Here is a 20,485-nt window from a genome sequence, read left to right as displayed (position 1 = left end):
CGGGGGAGGGGGTGTTGCTGAGTTTCAAGTTGAGAAGCGCGGGGGTGGGGGGGATAAGTTGACAAGTGTAAAAAATTATTCTGCTATAAACCAGATAAGCGGGGGGGGGGCTGGTGCTGCCGAACGTTGGCTAGTGCTTCTTCTGACTGCCTCCCCCCATGTTCTTTTTAACCCCCCCTCCCCTCCCTACTGCATACCGCTGCATACAGTTGCTGCCCCCCTCCCTACCGCATACCGCGGCATACAGCTGTTGCTGCCGAATGTCAGCTAGTACTTCTTCTGACTGCCTCCCCGGCTCCCCCCATGTTCTTTTTACCCCCCCTTACCGCATATCGCACTGCAGAAGATTCAGTTTGCTGTTCTCGGGCGGACTGAAAGGAAGTGAGCACTGAGTGCGTGCACTTCCTGTCAGTCCGGCCAGGAACAGGAAACTGAATTTCCTGTACCACGTGGTTACGGTACCCGGCCGGACTGCAGGAGGAATTAGGAAAGGAGCTCGGCCAAGCTACAGGCTGCAGCATTTATAGGAAGCGGTGGTGTGGCGGCGGCGGTGCTATGCTGGGGCCCCCAGGCCAGCTCGGGGCCCCAAGCAGTTGCTTGTTTTGACGGGCCTGGCTTCACCCTACCTATGCCGTAGAAGCTATCGCACATGCGTCAAAGTCATTTCGAGCATGCGCGGGTTTCCACGGTGACAGGTAAGTATACACACTCTTGGGTTTCTCGTTGGGAAACAGGCCGTCAAGAATCTCGACGAGAAAAAAGAGAGCAGGTTCTCTTTTTTTCTTGTCTAGATTCTGGCCAGATTTCCTGACGAGAAACCTGAAAGCCTCGTACACACGAACGGTTATCTCGGCAAGAAGCAGTTTTCTTGATGGTTTTTGCAGAGAAAACCGGTCGTGTGTACGAGGCTTAAGTGAATTTAATTACCACCTTAATCAGCCACAGAATCTGTGTAATTAATGTGTTCGGTTTTAAAGGGATTAGGTGCTAACCCTACTTCCAGCAAGAAGAGACAGGAGCAATGCTAGATGCAATTTACAGCACACACTAATTTTGGTAGCATAATTATTAAAGCAGAATGCATGTTCTTTTGTTAAAGCGGGAGTTCACCCATTTATTACATTTTTTTTTTCCTCCCCTTAGATTCCTGCTCGTTCGGTCTAGGGGAATCGGCTATTTGTATTAAAATATGAGCAGTACTTACCCGTTTATACCCGTTTTTACCACTATATCTGGTCTCCCACAGTACACAGAACATGGAAACGCAATTATTTTAGTAAATATAAACAGCTAAACACATTTTCTCATCTGCAGTATATAGCAGTCTTGTGGCCTCTATCAGTGTCCAGCCAAGCACTGGTTAAAGCTTGTAGGAGTTTTCTGACTGTCCTATGAGACTGCAAGACCCATGAACTTCTGTCTGGACAGTGCTGATTGGTCCTGTGCTGATCACATGCATCCTCCCAAGAAAGGAAAAACCTCTCTAGCAATACACACCAAACATGTGCAGCCTGACTCCATAGACTCTGTGTTATCAGGAAATTATTAGGGGATAGTAGAAGGAGGGGAGAATCAGAGAATCTGGGATCAAACAGCCCTTTTACACAATGTGGAGGATTAACCCCTTAGGGTCCACAGTGAGTATAACAAGCATGCTTTACTGCATATACAGACTGATTTTACTGTAGTGGGTTTAGTAACACTTTAAGCTCGACTTGGGAAGAAGCCAAGGTCCCATGCGTATACTGGGTTAAAAAAAAGGAGGCATCACAGGGACACAGGGGTTGATATGAAGACAAATAGATGTACTTTCATTTACCAAATAATTCTGCTCTTCATCAATGTTGCAATTTATGGCCAATTTGTTTAACTTTAAGCATTTAGAAATGTATCTACCCCTTTTACCCATCATTTTGTAATCCTTGCTATTAATAAAATCAAATTAATATTTTTTTTCAATATAGATGAACGTGAAATGTTTATTAAATTACATCCATTTTATGCAATACTTTATAAGATAAAATTCAATACAAAGATCAATGCTTATAAATTCAAAAACAAACATGTAATGGAGACCTCTTGCTTGCACCATGTGACATCATGGACGCCATGATGTCTATGAACATGCTTCGCTCTCACTCCATTTTAATTTGATAATTAAAGTGTTCTCAAAGTCCTGTGCTTCATTTTAGCAGAGTCCATGTGTAATTGGGCCAATAATGTGCTGCTGAAAAAAAAATTGTTGACCTTTCTGAAGTTCATGTTCCACAATTCCCCATATTTATGACACACATCGTACAACAAACAACGAGCAGGACAGGATCCTCTAAATATTAAAATTGTATTTATAGAGTCCGACATGTAAATACTGACCCATTCAATGTTAATGGGGCCTGCAATGGTATGCATAAGAGAGCCATTGAATCCACTGAAGACTTACATGGCATTGCAAGGCTCAGAAGCAGCAGCAACAGGCATTGGGCCTACATGAATTTCCTCCTCGTCCTGCGAGTGCCAAGCAGTTACGCAGGAGAAAGTCCTAGGTAACGGATATGGTGAAAGCTTTTTCCATTGCAGGTAAGTGAATGTGTAAGCTTGATATTGCTTCAGTCTAGGTTATTCCCACAGTCTTGTTTACAGTCCCATAAAGATACCCATAAAATCAGACCCATTTTGGACTGTGATGGGTGCCCCTGCACCATTGTCGACAAATATTGATGTGTACTGGCCACTCTGGAAGACAAAAAACAAGGAGATTACATGAGATACACAATATACGCATATACTAAATCATTATAAAAAATACACATTATGACAAACTACCAGATCATATATGTGGAGATTGTGTTTTCACTCAGTTGATTTGGCATTAGTCTTTAAGTGGGTCTGAACACAAAAAGTGAGGATTTCCTACATGCAACTATTAAATCGTTACCCTCTGGGAAAGCTCCAGGACCAGACGGCTTAACAGGGGAATATTATCAACGATACTCCGACCAACTAATCCCATACCTGACACAATTTTGTAATGACGCTGCCTCCTCTTCCACGTTTGCTAAAGAGTCATTAAATGCTATTATTGTTACGCTCCCGAAGCCAGGGGCGCATGTACGATCGAACCCCTTGATCACTGGTTTGACAATAGGCAATACGGCACATAAGATAAGTCTCTTCGCGGATGATGTCATCTTGATCCTGTCTAATCCGATAACTTCATTGGCAGAAACATACAAGTTACTGAAATGGTTTGGTATGGTTTCCTATTACAAACTTAATACGTCTAAGTCACAAATTCTGGACCTTAATCTCGATGCCACGTCGAAAAATTTCATACAGCTCCAATATCCATTCGCTTGGTCAGATAAGGACATTTCTTATCTCAGGATCCACCTCACTAAATCGGTTAAACACCTTTTCTCGGCCAACTATAAACCACTCCTTTCCAAATTACAAGCTGACATTCAATCTATCCACAAACATGAACTATCGTGGTCAGGCAAGCTAGCAGCATTCAAAATGCTCCACTTACCACAAATTCTATATTTATTTAGGACTCTCGATATTTATTTAAAGTACTTCTTTAAATCTCTCCAATCCTTGCTTAATAAATGCATATGGAGGGGGTCTAGACCCAGATGTGCTCACTCCACCCTTATAAAACATAAATCAGCAGGGGGATCGGGGACTATTGATTTTAAGGATTATTATACAGCTTCACTGTTAGATCAACTTACAGAATGTTTTTAACCGTGTCCCACTAAATTCTGGAGCATTATTGAGGCTTTAACACTAATATGCCCATATCTTAAGTGGTGGGTGATGAGCACTCCCTTTAAGACTAAATTACCTTTAGCAATACCTCCCACCATGTTGGCATCGGCTTTGGCATGGAAAACATTGACCCAGGAAAGTATTGTACACCCAAAAGCCCCACAGATACCATTCCTTCTCGAAGTTCTTCATCATTTTTCGTTAAACCTATCCATAAATCATTGGTCTGCCCGGGGTATCATATCTATTCAAGATTTATTTAAAGACTCCCGTCTGAAATCATTTTGTCTCCTTCAAACAGAATTTAACTTGCCATCCTCTGAACTCTCTACTTACTTCAAGGTTAAAAGATACCTAGACACACTTCAATCACCTATCTACACAATACACCCGAAATCTTGTCAACGCCTAAATAGTGATTCCCGCAAAATTAAGGGCATATCTTTTTTTTATAATGTACTACAACAAAAACTCCAATTTGATAAACTATCTCCCCACACACATTGGGAAAACGATTTGGGCCGAACTTACACAAACCACCAGTGGCAACAAGCATTGCAGTCTAACTTACTCAAAAACTGTCCCTCAGATGGTACTCGACTCCAGCGAAACTGGTCTCATTCGGTCTCAATGTCAATGACATGTGTTGGAGATGTAATTCAGCCAAAGGTGATTTATTTAACATAATGTGGAATTGCAATTCTCTCACATCTTATTGGAGGACTATCTTCCAAATTCTATCAGACATCTCGAACCAACACATTGCCCCCACACCTGACCTAGCGATCCTCAATCTTTCTATAGATTCAGTACCCCCTATTGCCAGGCATGTGACTACACACATATTATTAGCAGCTAGACTGTCTATAACTAGACTGTGGAAGTCAGATAAAATTCCCTCCATAGAAAACACACTTGACTTGGTGAACCTTCATTATGGATATGAAATGACTATGGCGTCTAGTGGTGGATATTGGATTAGGGGGAAAAACACTTGGTCACTTTGGGAAAAATGGAATGGAGCTGTGAAGTTTCTTTGACTTTGTTTGTTCTTAGTTCATAGTGTCATGATATGAAGGCAAGTTCAGCCATGTGAGCTCTCATTATACATGTTGTTTGTCGCCTGTGACATACCTCCGGGAAGGTAAAGAGATCCCAGTTGGGTTCCTGGGGGTATGGTATTGATGACTCCTGTGAATGTATTTATTACAATGTATTTATTAACATATGATTTGCAATCTAGATTTTCCTGTTAAATGATATTTTAGCCTTATATTTGTATTTTGAAATGTCAACGGATTTCTGTAAACCATGTACAATGTACACATTGTCTTTCAATGTTTATGATAAACTTAATAAAAACTGATTGATGGAAAATTTCTTATGTTATATAGAACATCTAAAATATTGAATTGTGCCTAAAAAGTATCTGACAAATGTACTTTTTGTCTGCAATTCCTCCTGATAGCAGTGCACTTCCTGGAATGTGTCTATCTGCAGTGTGGCATCTAAGGCACTGCTGCTTCTGACTGCTTAGGAGATTTGGAATGAGATTTGGACTTTTCTGGCATGTTAGGGTCCCTTGGACTACAGGAAAGTCAGGACGCCCACTAACACACAGCTCCTTTCTCTGTCTGCAACGTAGAGAGCATCCTGACTCTCCTGTAGTCCAAGGGAGGGGGCGAGCATGACACTCCACAACAGGGAGAAAGCCTTGCATCACTGTGTGGAGTTACAGACAGAAGAACAGGAAGTGAGGATTTCTCAGATGAAATAAGGACATTTAAAAGCAAAATGGAAGGATGAGGTAAGTGAAGGAGGACTGCACTAAGGTAAAGGAAGCTATTTAGGAAAAAAAATTGTACCTTTACAACCCCTTTAAACAAGAGGCTTTATAAATGAAACTTACTAAAAACACTGGGGTTGATTTGCTAAAGGTGAATACACTGTGCACTCTGCAAAGTGCAGTTGCACTCTGCAACCCCATTGTCTGCATATTCTACAGCAGAGCTTTTTGTATGTCACAGACAGCATAAGGAGACCTCCAGAAAGTATTCAACAATCACAAGCAGCCACATTCCAGGATTACCAACAAAAATGATTGGGGTGGGATGGCTCACCCCGTGGAATTTATCTGAAGCACTGAACAGATATGCTGGCCCTGTATGCATTTCAAGGTGTACTTTTAAATGTTGACCAGAATAAAACAGACCTGCTGCTTGACCCCAATGAATAAGAGCACTGTGTCATCTAGGCCAAAACCAGTTCAACAAAATGCTGTATGTAAATTGTTTGAAATATATGGCTTGAATAACTGCAAGTGGTAGAAATTAACATTTTATATGCTATAGAGTAGGGATGAGCTTCATATTCGAGTCGAACTCACGTTCGACTCGAACATCGTATGTTCGATCATTCGTCGAATTACGAACGTTTTGGGCCGTTCGCGCCAAATTCGAGTGGCGTGTCAAAGCCCATAATTCACTGCGGCAATAGACGAAGTCTATTGAGACAAAACGACGTAGGGTGAAGCGGCGTGCTGACGTCATCGCTACATACAGAGTCCCGGAGTGAACGGGCTGTGTTAGCCAGCCGGCTACAAACTTTTCACATGCGATTTTAGATCTTCCTATTGTAAGTGCGATTTTATTTATTTTATACATTAAAACGTTATACTGGATTACGCTATGTCAGCCTTCTTTCCTTCCTCACCTGGCTGTATTCACATCTGACCATCTGTGAGCGGTGGGCGATCCATTTGACATTGGGCTAACGATATCCTGCTACATAGACCTCTAGGCTGGGTTTGAAAGCCACACGCCAACAGAAGATCTCTGGTTGGGATCTTCCCTTTCGGTAAGAGGCAGTTTATTTGGAAGGTGGAAGATTTCCTTTCTATCCCATCACTGTTCTGTGGTTCCTTTCGGTTTGATGTCACCGTTTTACCTGTAGGAGAGCAGCACATTTCCAGCTAGCAAACTACCATCTGATGCATCCATTCCTTGATATAGGACTTTGATCTGCTCAATCCTTCTTCACAGGGGACTTATTTTTTATGTGACACAAATAGGGTCACCTATTTGTTTTAGTGATCTCTATACATTTACAACACTGAGTTTTGCCATTTATTTAAATTGTTGGTTTTTGTTTGAGTCATCACGTTAGTTGCGCAGCTTGTTTTTCTATAATCTGTTTATTTCGTGTGTGTCTCACATTTTAAGTTGCTGCATTAGTTTTATTTTATTTTTATCATTTGTTCATGTGACAGCGCAGTATCACCACAATCCTTTCACAGCGAGTTTTTATCAGCCAACTCAGGTTCTCTTGATCAAGGTCATCTGCTGATCTGAAAACTGTAGTGGGGATTTTTAATGGCAACTATAACCACAGGTAGTGTTACTCACTGTGTCTCTGACTTTGTGGTGCCTCGTAGCAGTGACACCTATGCCTAAATCAGGAGATAGGGTCTCCTCCAGCCCCTCCCACTTCACATTTCTCACCAGTCAGCTGACCACTTGTCTCTGCCCCCCAGCCATGCTGTGAACTGAATAGGTGGCTGCGAAGAGGCTGAGTGGGCGGCTGCGGGCTCCAGAAACAGCCCACCTGGGCGACCACAGGCTCCAGGGACAGCCTTTCTGGGTTAGCTGCAAAAAGACAGGGAGAGCAGAACGGGCTTCAGGAACAGCCCAGGATTCTGTGACCCCTGGCAAATCGTCATTTGACCCCCAGGTTGAGAACCACTGTGGTAAAGTTACATAGTTAGTCTGGTTGAAAAAAGATACAAGTCCATCCAATTCAACCAATAGAAGGGAAACAATTTTTATACACTCCTATACCCACAGTTGATGCAGAGGAAGGCAAAAAAAAAATAAAAAAAATAAAGCATGATCCAATTTGCTACAGTGGGGGAAAAATTCCTTCCTGATCCCCCAAAAGGCAATCAGCTATTCCCTGGATCAACTTTACTTTATAGATATTAGTATCCAGTTATATTATGTGCATCTAGGAAAGAATCCAGACCTTTTTTAAACAATCTACTGAGCTAGCCATAACCAGCTCTTGAGGGAGTCTATGCCTCATTTTCACAGCTCTTACTGTGAAGAAGGCTTTTTATATGTGGAGGTTACATTTATTTTCCTCCAGATGTAAAGAGTGCCCCCTTGTCCTCTGTGATGACCTTAAAGTGAATAACAACACCAATTTCACTATATGGACCTCTTATGTATTTATACATCTTGATCATACCCCACCTTAATCTTCTCTTCTCAAGACAATAAATTCTGTTCCTCTAATCTCTCCTTATAGCTGAGCTCCTCCATGCCTCTTATCAGTTTGGTTTCCCTTCTCTGCACTTTCTCCAGTTCCTTTTTGAGAACTGGGGCCCAAAACTGAACTTCATATTCCAGAGGAGGTCATACTAATGATTTGTATAGAGGCAAAATTATATCTCTCTCTCCGCAGTCCATACCTCTCTTAAAGGTGTCTGAGAATAAATAAGTGCTTCCCACTGGTCAGCACAGTCACGCGGTCATGCTGACCAATGAGTGCTTGCTATTGTGACCATTATGATCCTGAGATGCATTTTTTGGTGTACGGCATAAGGACTGCTATACTGGCAGCAAACAGCATTACACTCGCCATGTGCAGCAGTATCCTTGGGTGTGGCCAGGATATGTGGAGTTAGTTTACCTTTTTATTTTATGTGAAAAGCTGAACTTGCACAAAAATATGTGGCCTCTCGGCGAGTGGACCTTGGTGCAGAGTGGCCGCATATTTGTGTACCACGTTGCAAACACAGCTGTGCCGAGAGAGCGCACCCTGCGCTTTCCCTGCACAGTTACTGGCAGCTAATGGAAAGCTCCTGATCACTGCTTGTGATCGGGAGCTTTTCGATAATGTAACTGCCATGGCAGCCAATCATGACAATCATACCCCCGCCTCCCGGCTTCTGAAATCCCTTAAAGGGCCAGCGCCAACAAGTTAAGATCATATAAAGACATGCACTTAGTAGAGAATTCCTCTTTCTTCCTGTTGTGTCTCTGGGACAGAAAGCAAGGGGAAATTCTCCCAAATGGAGACAGCAAGCAAAAAAAATTAACTGACAGGAGTTTTAACCCTACCCTACTCAACCCAATTTAAAAAAATAAGTTTTAACAATTTAAAGTTTAATATCCTTCCTTTGTATTGCATATGCCTTTGCAACTGAGCCCCGTTCCTAGCCATTGCAATCTCACTAGTCCAGTAAACTTGGGTGGCATAGTCTGTAACCACAGAACACCAAAAAAAAGTAGATAACTCAATCACAAGATTTCCTCCCAATGTTTATTTAAAGATCCCAGAGCTTCATAAGCTAAGTTTGTTTGGAGACCAAAATGTCAACTCTCTAAGTAAACATTTTTCTTGTGAGTGAGTCTTCTGCACCCTGGCTGGTACATATACATATAAGCTTGTTTAGTCAAATCTCTCTTTGCTTACACACCTCAGACTGTTGAGTGAACACGTTTGAGAAGGTATTTGCATACGGCACAAACAAACGGTTCATTGCTTTTATAAACTCTTGCTAGGAAAAGACTTTTCAGAGCAAAGTTCTTGGAAGCGAAGCAGAGCAGCAAATCAAACTATTTTAAAGATGTTCATCCACAAGAAAAACAAATGCAGCCGTGGATATCTAAAGACTCTCTAGATGATGTCTGGGGCTTCCAAAAACAATAATAGTCATTTCTAGCTGTCTCACGCAGACAACTGCTAATGTTCCAGAAAAATAACTGAAGAAAGGACTGTTTTACGGAATTTTATGATTCCAAGACTTTCAATGAAATGAAAAAAAAAAAAGAGGTTCAAATAAACAAAGGCTGGAGGATTCCTCTTTATAGATCAGCCTTGAGGGCCACTTGCAAAAACAAAATACCATAATGAACGGCATCCTGGGAAAAATTACACGACTCCTTGAAGTGCATTAGAAAAAAATATAAACATTGAGGGAGATATTTTGTTATCCCAAAGCAGCTGTAATTGAATGGACAGTTAGAGATCATAAATGGGCCATTTATCAAGTTTCATGATCTGTTTAGGTGTCTGTTGTGGTTAGAATTTCATTGGAGAGTCAACTTAGAGCTACGGCTGATTTAACAATAATTCAGTTTAATGTATGGCAGTCTGACAGCCTGAATAAAGAAAAGAAAGATTTAAACTGTGAGTAGAGTACTTTCTACTCTTCTGTATGGGTAAACAGTCTGTCTCTAGACCTCAGTAGGAGACTACTATGCTCACAGCCAGAGGCATCTAGTCCTTCATGAGAACAATGAACCTCATGATCAAAGTGTCTAATGGAAAATGTTCTTGCTACCTACAGCTTACCAATCAGATTCTCTATTTTATATTATTAGTACATAATTGGGGTTATGAAAGAGGGAATATGATTAGAATCTACAGACAACTGTTTCTTGTTTTAAATAAAGCTGATTTTGAAGACTATAGACCAGGGGTTCTCAAACTTTTTAAACAGGGGTCCAGTGCACGGTCCCTCAGACTGTTGGGGGGCCGGACTACAGTTTGAAAAAAATATAAACAAATTACCCCCCCATCACAGACTCTCCATGAAAGACCCCCCCTCCCCCATCACAGAGTCCTCTCCATGAAAGACCCCCCCCCCATCATAGAGTCCTCTCCATGAAAGAGTAAGACCCCTCCATCACAGACTCCTCTCCATCACAGATTCCTCCATCACAGACTCCTCTCCATGAAATACCCCCCCATCACAGACTCCTCTCCATCACAGACTCCTCTCCATCACAGATCCCTCCATCACAGATCCCCCATCACAGACTCCTTTCCATCACAGATGCCCTTCACAGATTCCTCTCCATGACAGACTCTCCCCATCATAGACTCTCCCCATCACAGACTCCTCTCCATCACAAAGCCCCCATCACAGACTCCTCTCTATCACAGATCCCTAAATCACAGACTCTTCTCCATGAAAGACCCCCACTCCTCATTACAGACTCCTCTCCATCACAGATCCCCCCATCACAGACTCCTTTCCATCAAAAATCCCCTTTCACAGATTCCTCTCCATGACAGACTCTCCCCATCACAGACTCCTCTCCATCACAAAGCCCCCATCACAGATCCCCCTAATCACAAAGCTATCCATTACAGACTCCTCTCCATCACAAAGCCCCCATCACAGACCCCCCTAATCACAAAGCTCCCCATCACAGAGCCCCCATCACAAATCCCTCCCACCACAGACTCCCCCATTACAAAGCTCCCCCATCACAGATCCCTCCAGCGATATTACTGTCCCTTCCATAAGATCGCAGCACTTCCCCTCCGCAGCACTCCCCCCTCCCCTACCCTATTCACACAAGACGCAAAGCGCGGCAGGTCCGGACAAAGCGCGGGACTTTTCAAGTGAAAGGCAGATGATTAATTGCTGGGACCGCCCAGCTGACTAGTAAACAATTATCCGCTTCTTAACTCGAAAAGTCCCGCCCTTTGTCTGGACCTGTCATGCATAGCGTCTTGTGTGAATAATGTAGCAGAGGGGAGGGGAAGTGCTGTGATCTTATGAAAGGGGCAGTCCGTGCCGTGGGCCGGGTAAATTACCTTGGCGGGCCGTATGCGGTCTGCGTGCCGTAGTTTGAGGACCCCTGCTATAGACTATATGACCAACAGACATTTTAGCTGCCTGAATGAGGAGCCTATATTGGCCTGCGGGTAGTGGATAGCAAAACCCTCTGGGCTACAATAGTCAGAACTTTCAGTACTGAGTTTCAGTCATGAATGTATCAATGGCAAGCAGTGAGACTACATTTGGTACTGCAGATGTTAAAGTAATAGTACCATGAAGTTTGCTTGTGTGTGGGAGCCATGGTGGTAATTCCACCACTGATTCCAGGAATAAAAGCTCTCAATCCAAATTTGTGGTATGAGGAAGAAGATGAGGGTTGCAATTAAACAAATCTATGTGGAACCAGCAGAGATTTGTTTATACCCTAATATAGGCTGGCCATACATTTAAAAATTTCTGAACATTTAATTTAAAAAAATGTAAAACCGCAAAGCAATTGAAGCCATAAAATTTTAACTTCACAATTGACAAAAACCTGGGTAGTAGCTTCTGGCAATTACTTTCAATCACATTCGCGATTCACGGTAACTTGAAAGTGGTTAAAATTTATTAACAATTGCCACATGTATTGAAGGGTATGGTACAGATGAGGGCTGAAAAAGGGACCACTTTGTGAACTAATATTGCACTAGGAATGATGGCTCAGTAAAGACATGTTTGTAGCATGTGTTGCTGCAATACATTGTAATTAATGGGGACCATTTTTAGGCTGCAGTGTTCACTGGGAAGGGCGTTAAAACATTGGAAAAACAATGTGTTGGATGTGGATGCACATGCTGAAAGGTGTTAAAAAAATAAAAGAGATGTGCAAAATGCAGTAAACTATAAGAGCCAATCAAATGTTACATTATTGGAAATAGCTAACACTATACATAACTGGTCCATATAGGCTACCTTTGGCTACACAGGCTGGCTTACTGAATCATGCTCTTGGACTTCTTCCATTCTGATTTGGGAAAACTAGCAGTTTTAGCAGCAAATGCTCAAGGCTTGCTACTAGTTATTATATTCTATAGGTTTGCTAGTAACATTAGAAGTTAACATGAACATTTCTGGAACAACAAGTCTAACAAATGTCTAGTCTATACCAGGAACCATTGTAAGAGGATGTAAGTTTCACACATAGGTGTGCGCAGCCTATTGCATTAGGGTGTGCACACCAAAGCTCAAACACACATGCGTGTGTAATATACCGTATATGGCAGTGGGCAAGTCAGTAGGGCTTTGTCATCAGGGCAGAGATTGGTGTCAGTAGTTTATCTTTATTTGTATTATTATTTTTTTACAATTTTATTTTTATTATTTTTTTTTTAAAATATATACATTTTTATTTGTTTACGAGCCCTGTTGGGGGGCTTTAGTGAAATATCAGTGGTCTAAACAGACCCATGATGTCTAACTTTTGAGACAGAGAAAGGGACTGAGGACAGAGATTCCCCAGTCCCATTCTCTGCAGCCAGGCAGCAGGGGGAATCTGCACAGTACAGGGTGGTTAGGGTGTGCCCATGCACACCTTACACCCTATGTGTGCACGCCTATGGTTTCACATGATACTCAGCCCACAATTTTACCACACTGGATTTGCTTGTGTGCAGGTGGCAAACTGAAATGAAATACCTAAAAGACAGACACATGAGTCATCTGAAAACAATTTGTCAGGTAGTTACAAGTACAGATGAGGACACTGGGACCAGAGCTATCCAAAATGTGAAATTGCTATACCACTGTAGAGCCAAGTAGCTGGCGATTCTAATAACCCCCCCCCCAACACAAGCACATCTTAGTTGCACTTACTTTCCTTGTAAGCTCTGAAACACTCCAGATGGAGCATATGCGCCACCCTAAGTGGAGATCCTGGGAATTTTCTTTAGCACTTGTGGTTGAATGAAGTGTCAGGGGACTGAAGGAAAAGGAAGTATGTACTGCTGGGGAGGGGGCAATAAGGGTAACCTGCTACTTTCTGCAGCATGGGCAAAGCACAGGTTTGTTTTAAGAGAAAACATGGCTGTTTTATATATGACTAACCTGTAACTGTAGCAATCCCTGAACATGCACAGTGAATATTTTACTGTTACTTTCCAATCCAGCAATTACTTCCAGGGACCTGAAAAACATAATTGGAGAGAACAATTTAGGATACAGCATAAGTAATGGCCATACCAGCTTTGGTACTCCACTACATTTTAAATGTGAAACTCTATATACAGTATAACTGATTGCCTTCAAAGACATACAAAACACTTAAATAGGAATTTCAGTCCTGTTTAAAAAATAATAATTGAGATTAGTGTGTAAATGTTTTACTGCTATACCTGATTGTTATATACCAGAACCAGTTGCCCTTTTCTGTTATTTGTATGGAAATTTCAATAAAAATTATTTAATGATAAAAAAAAAATTTTTTATTAAAAGTCAGCAGCTACAAATACTTTAGCTACTGACTTTTAATAAACAGGTACTTATCAGCCCAGGGTTCCAGCGCTGTCACTGCAGTCGATTCTTTGCAGTGTTTCGGGTTCCCCAGCACCATCATCTTGGATATAGGACTGTGACTTCCTGACAGACTGGTCATGCAGTTTCTTGGGATGAGTGATGTATCCCAGGAAGCTGTGGATGTGGGAAGGTGGGCCAAGCTGTTGTAATTCCCGCCTAGGCAAGAATTGCAGAAATAGGAGCTGGTACCTGTCAAAAAAAGATAGCCACTCCACAAAAAAAAAACATACATTAGGGTGGGCAGTGGTCCACTTTGAAGAGAATTTCTACCCCTCCATTTGTAGGCTGATAAGAAATTGCATATTTGCTTTGTCTGAATCCCATCAAAAGAGCTGTTTTCTATCATTAAAAAGGATCTCCTAAAGGGAGCCTTTCAGGATAGAAAAATGGGTATTGACTCGCCTTGAAGGTACAGCCTCTATGGCTGATATAGTTGGCTCTTAGGCCTGGTTCACATTAGTGCGATTTCTGATGTGAGATCAATTGTTTTCAAAAGTGTTGGTTTATATCAATGTGACTCAGCACAGAGCAATTTTGGAAAATATTGCTGTACTACTTTGGAGTGATTTCAGTGTGATTTTGGCCCCATAGAATATACAAACCTTCTCAAAGTTGCATCCAAGTAGTACTACATAATCACACTAAAAGTCAGATCAAGATCGTATTGCAGCAGTATGAGCCTAGCCTTATTTGGATAAGGATATTCTTCCTTCCCTTTCATTTCTTCACTGACTTAAAAGCAAGCATGCAAATTTTTCTATCACTATTGCTTTCTACTAAAATTCTGTTTTGCCCAATTTCTTAATATTATCACCAGGACGGAAGAGAAAAAAAAATTCAAGAGAAAAGTCCCCTAAGGCCTCGTACACACTAGGGGACATGTCCGATGAAAACGGTCCGCGGACCGTTTTCATCGGACATGTCCGCTCGGAGATTTCGGTCTGATGGTTGTACACACCATCAAACCGAAATCCGCGCGGACAGGATACACGGTGACGTGGCCGCGCCGTCGCCGCGGCGATGATGTGGCGACGTGCGCGACCCTGGAAGGTCAATGCTTCCACACATGCGTCAAATCACTTCGACGCATGCGTGGGCTTTCAGCCGAGCGGACATGTCCGGTAAGTCGTACAGACGACCGAACATGTCTGACGGACAGGCTTCCAGCGGACATGTTTCTTAGCATGCTAAGAAACATTCGTCCGCTGGAAACCTGTCTGATCCGCCGGAAAATTGTCCGGTTGGCCGTACACACGACCGAACATGTCTGCTGAAACTGGTCCGCGGACCAGTTTCAGCAGGCATGTTCGGTCGTGTGTACGAGGCCTAATGGAAAACCGAACAGCAATAAGAACCTGACAGAGGGTCTCACCATCCCCTACGGGTGCTTACTTATAGCTATGAGTAAGCACCAGTAGTTACGGTGTGAAACATGTTAGCAAGTAGTTCCATCTTTTGCTGTATGGATTTTTAACTAATAAAGGAATTTTTGTTGTAGTGCGGCCATCCGGATCCCAATTTTTCATATGCTATTTGCATACTGAGCCAGCACCTGCACCTGACGGAGGAGGAGATTTTGTGACACCTGGAGCGGGTTCTTTTCTTGCTTGTTTGTTATCCGGATTGTATGCTTACATACGATCAGATTGTTGGCCAACTGAACGTCTGATTTTTGTCTTTAGGCCGTGTGCCTGGATCTTGTCTTGCATACTAACGGTAAACAATTGTCGAGGAATTACAGCTCTTGAGCGCCACCCTTTAGGCTCCTTCTGCTAATTTAGTGTTTGGTGAGTATAGATTCTGAGAATGCATGTTTGTACTTTCAACTTTTGTGTGACGGTCTTGTGTACTGACCATCAGAAAATTTGACAACAGACCGTTGTCAGCGGAGAATTTACTAGCCTGTCATCCAACATTTGTTGGCAGAAAGTTGGATAATTGTCTGAAGGAGTGTACTAACGGTCAGATTTTAGGCCAACAGTCAGTCAACAGACAATCCCCTGCCAACAATCTGATCATGTGTACGAGGCTTAAGCCTGTTGTGTTGTCTCTTATACATCGGCAGCCCAGGACAGTCATATCTACATGTTTACTGAGTGACTATCACAGGCGTACCTCCCAACATTTTTATATAGGAATGAGGGACACCTACTAACAAACGTATGTAGGCATAGGACACACCCCTTGCCACACACCCATAAAGGAGAATAAACCACAAAAAAAGGTTAATTAAATCCACAAGGGCATTTTTTTTTTACCACTACTATTCCTTTATGTTGGCTTTTAAAATGTACAAATGCAGCAATTAGAAATTGGATGAAAGGTTTAGCACTGGTGTAGTGCCCTGTTCCTGATGACCAGGCACTATGTTTAAATTTAGTGGGTGTCTGAGCTGGTAGTTAGCTCAGACTCTGATGATTAAGGTTAAATCAGCCTCTGTTCCAGCTATAGCTGTGCTTGGAGGGTTTTCCCATTGTTTGCCTGTAGGTAGCCTTACCACCACAGGCCAATGTTGGAACACGGACAGGCCAGAGTGTATTGGGTGTCTTTCCCCAGGAACAGCCCAGTGGGAGTGGTCTCCCCGCTGGGCATGCTGGGGAAGGATACTTAAGGGGCAGACACCATTTTCTTGGGTCCTTTTGCCTCGTGGCCCTCCTGGCTTGAGGTAAGTGATGGTCCATTTTCAGCCCCGGGACTACGTTGGCCCGAGGCTGCAATTCCGCCAGGTAGGCCCAGTCGTCTTGACTGGGGCCTGCACTTTGAAGGTGATCCTGTGCTGTCTGTCCTGCAGGAGGAAGCCACTCAATGGAGGAAACCAGGGGAAGACCTGTCCTGGGGAGGACCAAGCAGAAGGCTGGTATCTCGGGAGAGGCCCGGTGACTTCAATGGAGGATGCTCCGTATTCTATGATGCCTTACAGTGTTGCCGGGTCGGCTTAAAGGCTCTAAACTGTACGGCTGCAGATCCAGTTACTAAATCTCGTGGCAGAGGATTCTGGAACACTTTATTTCTACTTTCAAAGAAAGGTCTGTGGCAGAGATTGTATTATTTTTGTCCATGCATCATCTGGTGAGAGAGGCCTATCCGGGTGAGCAATACCCACTTTGAGGAAAGTGGTGAGTTGACTTTTGAAACCATAGTAGTTCCCCAGTGATCTGCATTGTGTGCCTGAACCTTCCCCCTGACCCTCCATCCCTCTACCTATACAAGTTTGTGTGAAAATAAAAACCTGACAGAAAAGGGATTTACAACTTATGTGGACATTGAAGTTTCTTAGACTCTCATCACATCCCCTAGACAAACGAAGAGTGTGGTAAGGTGCAAGGCCCAAAATTAAACCAGCAGCTCCTACGGGGGTAGTGCTACACTGGGAAACACTTTTTGAAAGATAAAAAGTGCATTTTATATACAACTATATGGATCAGACCAAAATGAGGGACAAATGAAGAAGGAAGAAGAAAGAGGGACATTGCTCCAAATCAGGGACAGTTCCTCAAAATCAGGGACAGTTGGGAGCTACGACACAGGTAGAGATTTCTTTGAGTAACAGGCTACTATTAACAGTCTGGCTTTATACTGCGTAGGAAGAAAGATGGGGCCCCTTAATAAGGAAATATCTAGGTCTCTGGGGACAGATTGAAGCAGAGTTTGTGTACACTAATATGTAGCAGTGAGCTGTTTATAAGCTCAATAGTTCATATCTGGCAATGGTTTCTGTAAACAGAAAAGGAAAGGGTTACAGTGGCTTAGTGGTTTGCACTGGAGTCCTCAGTTAGAGTCTTGGTCAGGACACTATGCATAGAGTTTGTATGTTCTCCCTGTGCTGTTCTTTGGATTACACTGGTTTCCTCCCTCACTCCAACAACATGCCAGTATGTTAATCGGCTCCTGTCCAAAATTGCCCTAGTATGATATTCTACTAAATGTGCCCAGGATGGTTGCCTCACAATCAGCCCCAACAGCAGAAAACGCATTTCAAGTTCTCAGGAAGAAAGGTACTATAGAAATATAAATCAATCGAATGCTGCTGAGGTGAGGCTGGCTTATAAAGGTGCACTCCTCCTTTAGTCTGGATCTAAAGCCAAAATGTTATTTAAATTGCATATAAACCCCAATATTGAATTTAAAACTCATATTTTTTTAGGTTTGTTCTGCTAAATACACTGTTGAAAGAGTGTTGTTTTATCTGCTTTATAAAAGTGCAAAAAATACTGTTGATCTTGTGAGAAATTCAGAGCTGCCCTGCGTTCTCTCCACACTTCCTGTGTTATATTGAGTCTATATAGGCCTCCTAGTTCTTATACTTAGGACTATATGTTGATTTGTGTCTATACTTTGGAGATAAAGACAGTAGAATGGTTGAGTAGTTTAGCAAACCCTAACTGGGAGAGATGACATCACAAAAATGCTGTGCGTTTTTAGCTAGCAATAGGAAATTAAGAGCCTTTTTCCCCAAGCAGAGAGGCGAGCACGATGGGCCACCAGCATCTGCATTGGAGTCACCCAAGGAAGTTCGACCAGGGATCCCGCTCCTGCCTCATGTGTTTAAACAGACATGGACTGATCTGCAAATATGGAATGAACATGTGCCACCAGTGCTTCAGGCAGTATGTAAAGTACATTGGCTTTATCAAGCTAGACTAAACGGATACTTATTTGTATATTTGGATAAGATCTATGGCCATAAATGAATACTTCAAATGAGATGTGCAGTTTGTACCTAAGACTTTGAAGAAAATACACATGTGAATTATGTTGGTTTGCATCTTGCAGTTGGTACCCAGGACTTTGAAGAACACACACATGTAAATAAAATCAGTTTCTACCCTTAAAAAAAGAAATTATGAGCCATATCCACTTCTGGAACATCAACGGGTTCTTTCAGTATGAGAAAAGTCTTTAGAAGGATAAACCATGGGAAACAGTGCAAGTTATGCAGAGATGGACAGCATATTTTTTTTGTTGCCTTAATACACACCTTAAAGCGGGGGTTCACCCTATAAACCCCAAAAAAAAAAAAAAATTTCTTCTACCATAAAATCAGGCATTGTAGCGCGAGCTACAGTATGCCTGTCCCGATTTTTTTATCCCCGTACTCACCGTGTACGCGTACATCGAAGATACCGACTCCCCTCGGGGAATGGGCGTGCCTATGGGGATGGAGGATGATTGACGGCTGGCTCTGGCGCGTCACGCTTCTCCGGAAATAGCCGAAATAGGCTTGGCTCTTCACGGCGCCTGCGCATAGCCTGTGCGCAGGCGCCGTGAAGAGCCGAGACCTACTCCGGCTGTCTTTGGGGAGAGTGACGTGCCAGGGCCGGCCGTCAATCATCCTTCCTCTCCATAGGCACGCCCATTCCCCGCGGGAGCCGAAATCTATAATGTACGAGTACACAGTGAGTACGGGGGTAAAAAAATCGGGACAGGCATACTGTAGCTCGCGCTACAATGCCTGTCTCGATGGTAAAATCGTGTCACTGAGGGTGAACCACCGCTTTAAGTAGGGAAAGGTAATTATCCATATCAGTTTTAGTTGCTATCTGTGTCAACTCATTTCTGTTTGTTTGGAATGACCAGTGCACAATATCTGTGGTCATGAGCATTCTATAAATCCCATAGTCCACGCTCCCTCTCGGGAGCGAGCAAGAGTGCATGTCTACGCTCCTACATACTGTACAGTGGGGCCATGAAGAATGAACACAGTCAATACACGATCAGAATTTCCGACAAGAAAAGTTTGATGTGAGTTTTGGTCGGAAATTCCGACCGTGTGTATGCCCCATCTGACTTTTTCGGTTGGAATTTCCAACAGCAAAAATTTGAGAGCTGGTTCTCAAATTTTCGGACTATAGGTAATGAACCACAGAGAAGTGATGACGAAAAACTATATGAAGTTGTTATCCTTCAGGTGTTGCCACCATCCCAAATTGGAATAAACCCTAAAAGGGCATAAGTACCCCCTGGGATTTTAAGCGCAAACGAGAAACAAAAATTTATAAAAATATAGTATTTATTAGAAAATATATATTTTTTTTAATAAATGTTATCTGGATGCAAACAAAATAATATGTCAAGCACATTGATAGTCTGCACAGTGTACATTTGATTAATATGAATAAATTTAACACGTTTTATACAAATCTATTTGACGCATGCTCGAAATCATTGAACTTAATTTTTCTCTTCTTGTTGTAGTGTTGTACGTCACCGCGTTCTTGACGGTCAGAATTTTGTGTGACCGTGTGTATGCAACACAAGTTTGAGCCAAAATTCAGTCGAAATTTTCGATCGTGTGTACGCGGCCTAACAGGAAACCAGATCACACCAGAAAAAAAGCAATCTGGAGATTTTGAGGAGTCTGAAAGCAATTGAGGGAACTTTTCTAAGTTAAGAACGCATACTTGAATAGAATTTCCTTTTTTTTTTAAACCAGAGTTATTGTAACTTTAAAGCAATCATATCTTTGTATTTTTTCCAGGAAGGGTTAAATATAATCATTTTTCAATCACTGCCTCTTAGTTCCCTGAGGCTCAGTGAGAAGTGAGTGACTGGTGTATAAGCCTGACATAGCCAGCACATTCACAG

General features: G+C 42.5%; 2 protein-coding genes across 3 annotated transcripts in view; one reads left to right on the top strand and one right to left on the bottom strand.

Annotated features, from left to right (window-relative positions):
- Positions 1 to 1,959: 1,959 nt before the first annotated feature.
- Positions 1,960 to 20,485, bottom strand: part of C1QTNF12 (C1q and TNF related 12) — a 134,883-nt gene continuing 116,357 nt past the window's right edge. For both annotated transcript variants that reach the window (XM_040325875.1, XM_040325874.1), the window contains 2 exons: positions 13,433 to 13,511; positions 1,960 to 2,733 (listed from right to left, as the gene is read on the bottom strand). In XM_040325875.1, coding sequence (XP_040181809.1) covers positions 2,635 to 2,733; positions 13,433 to 13,511 — 178 coding nt within the window. In that variant the 3' untranslated portion in view covers positions 1,960 to 2,634. The remainder of the gene's footprint in view (positions 2,734 to 13,432; positions 13,512 to 20,485) is intronic.
- On the top strand, positions 18,374 to 18,727 carry LOC120915403 (40S ribosomal protein S29-like). Its single transcript, XM_040325876.1, has one exon. It carries the CDS (start codon positions 18,374 to 18,376, stop codon positions 18,542 to 18,544), a length of 171 nt encoding a protein of 56 aa, XP_040181810.1. The 3' UTR covers positions 18,545 to 18,727.

Source organism: Rana temporaria, chromosome 10 (genome assembly GCF_905171775.1).
Source record: "Rana temporaria chromosome 10, aRanTem1.1, whole genome shotgun sequence".
In the NCBI taxonomy this organism is placed as follows: Eukaryota; Metazoa; Chordata; class Amphibia; order Anura; family Ranidae; genus Rana; species Rana temporaria.
This window is presented reverse-complemented; position numbering and strand designations above follow the sequence as displayed.

Bases quoted from the DNA above. Each gene is read 5' to 3' on its own strand.
- LOC120915403 (XM_040325876.1), top strand. From the start codon at position 18,374: ATGGGCCACCAGCATCTGCATTGGAGTCACCCAAGGAAGTTCGACCAG.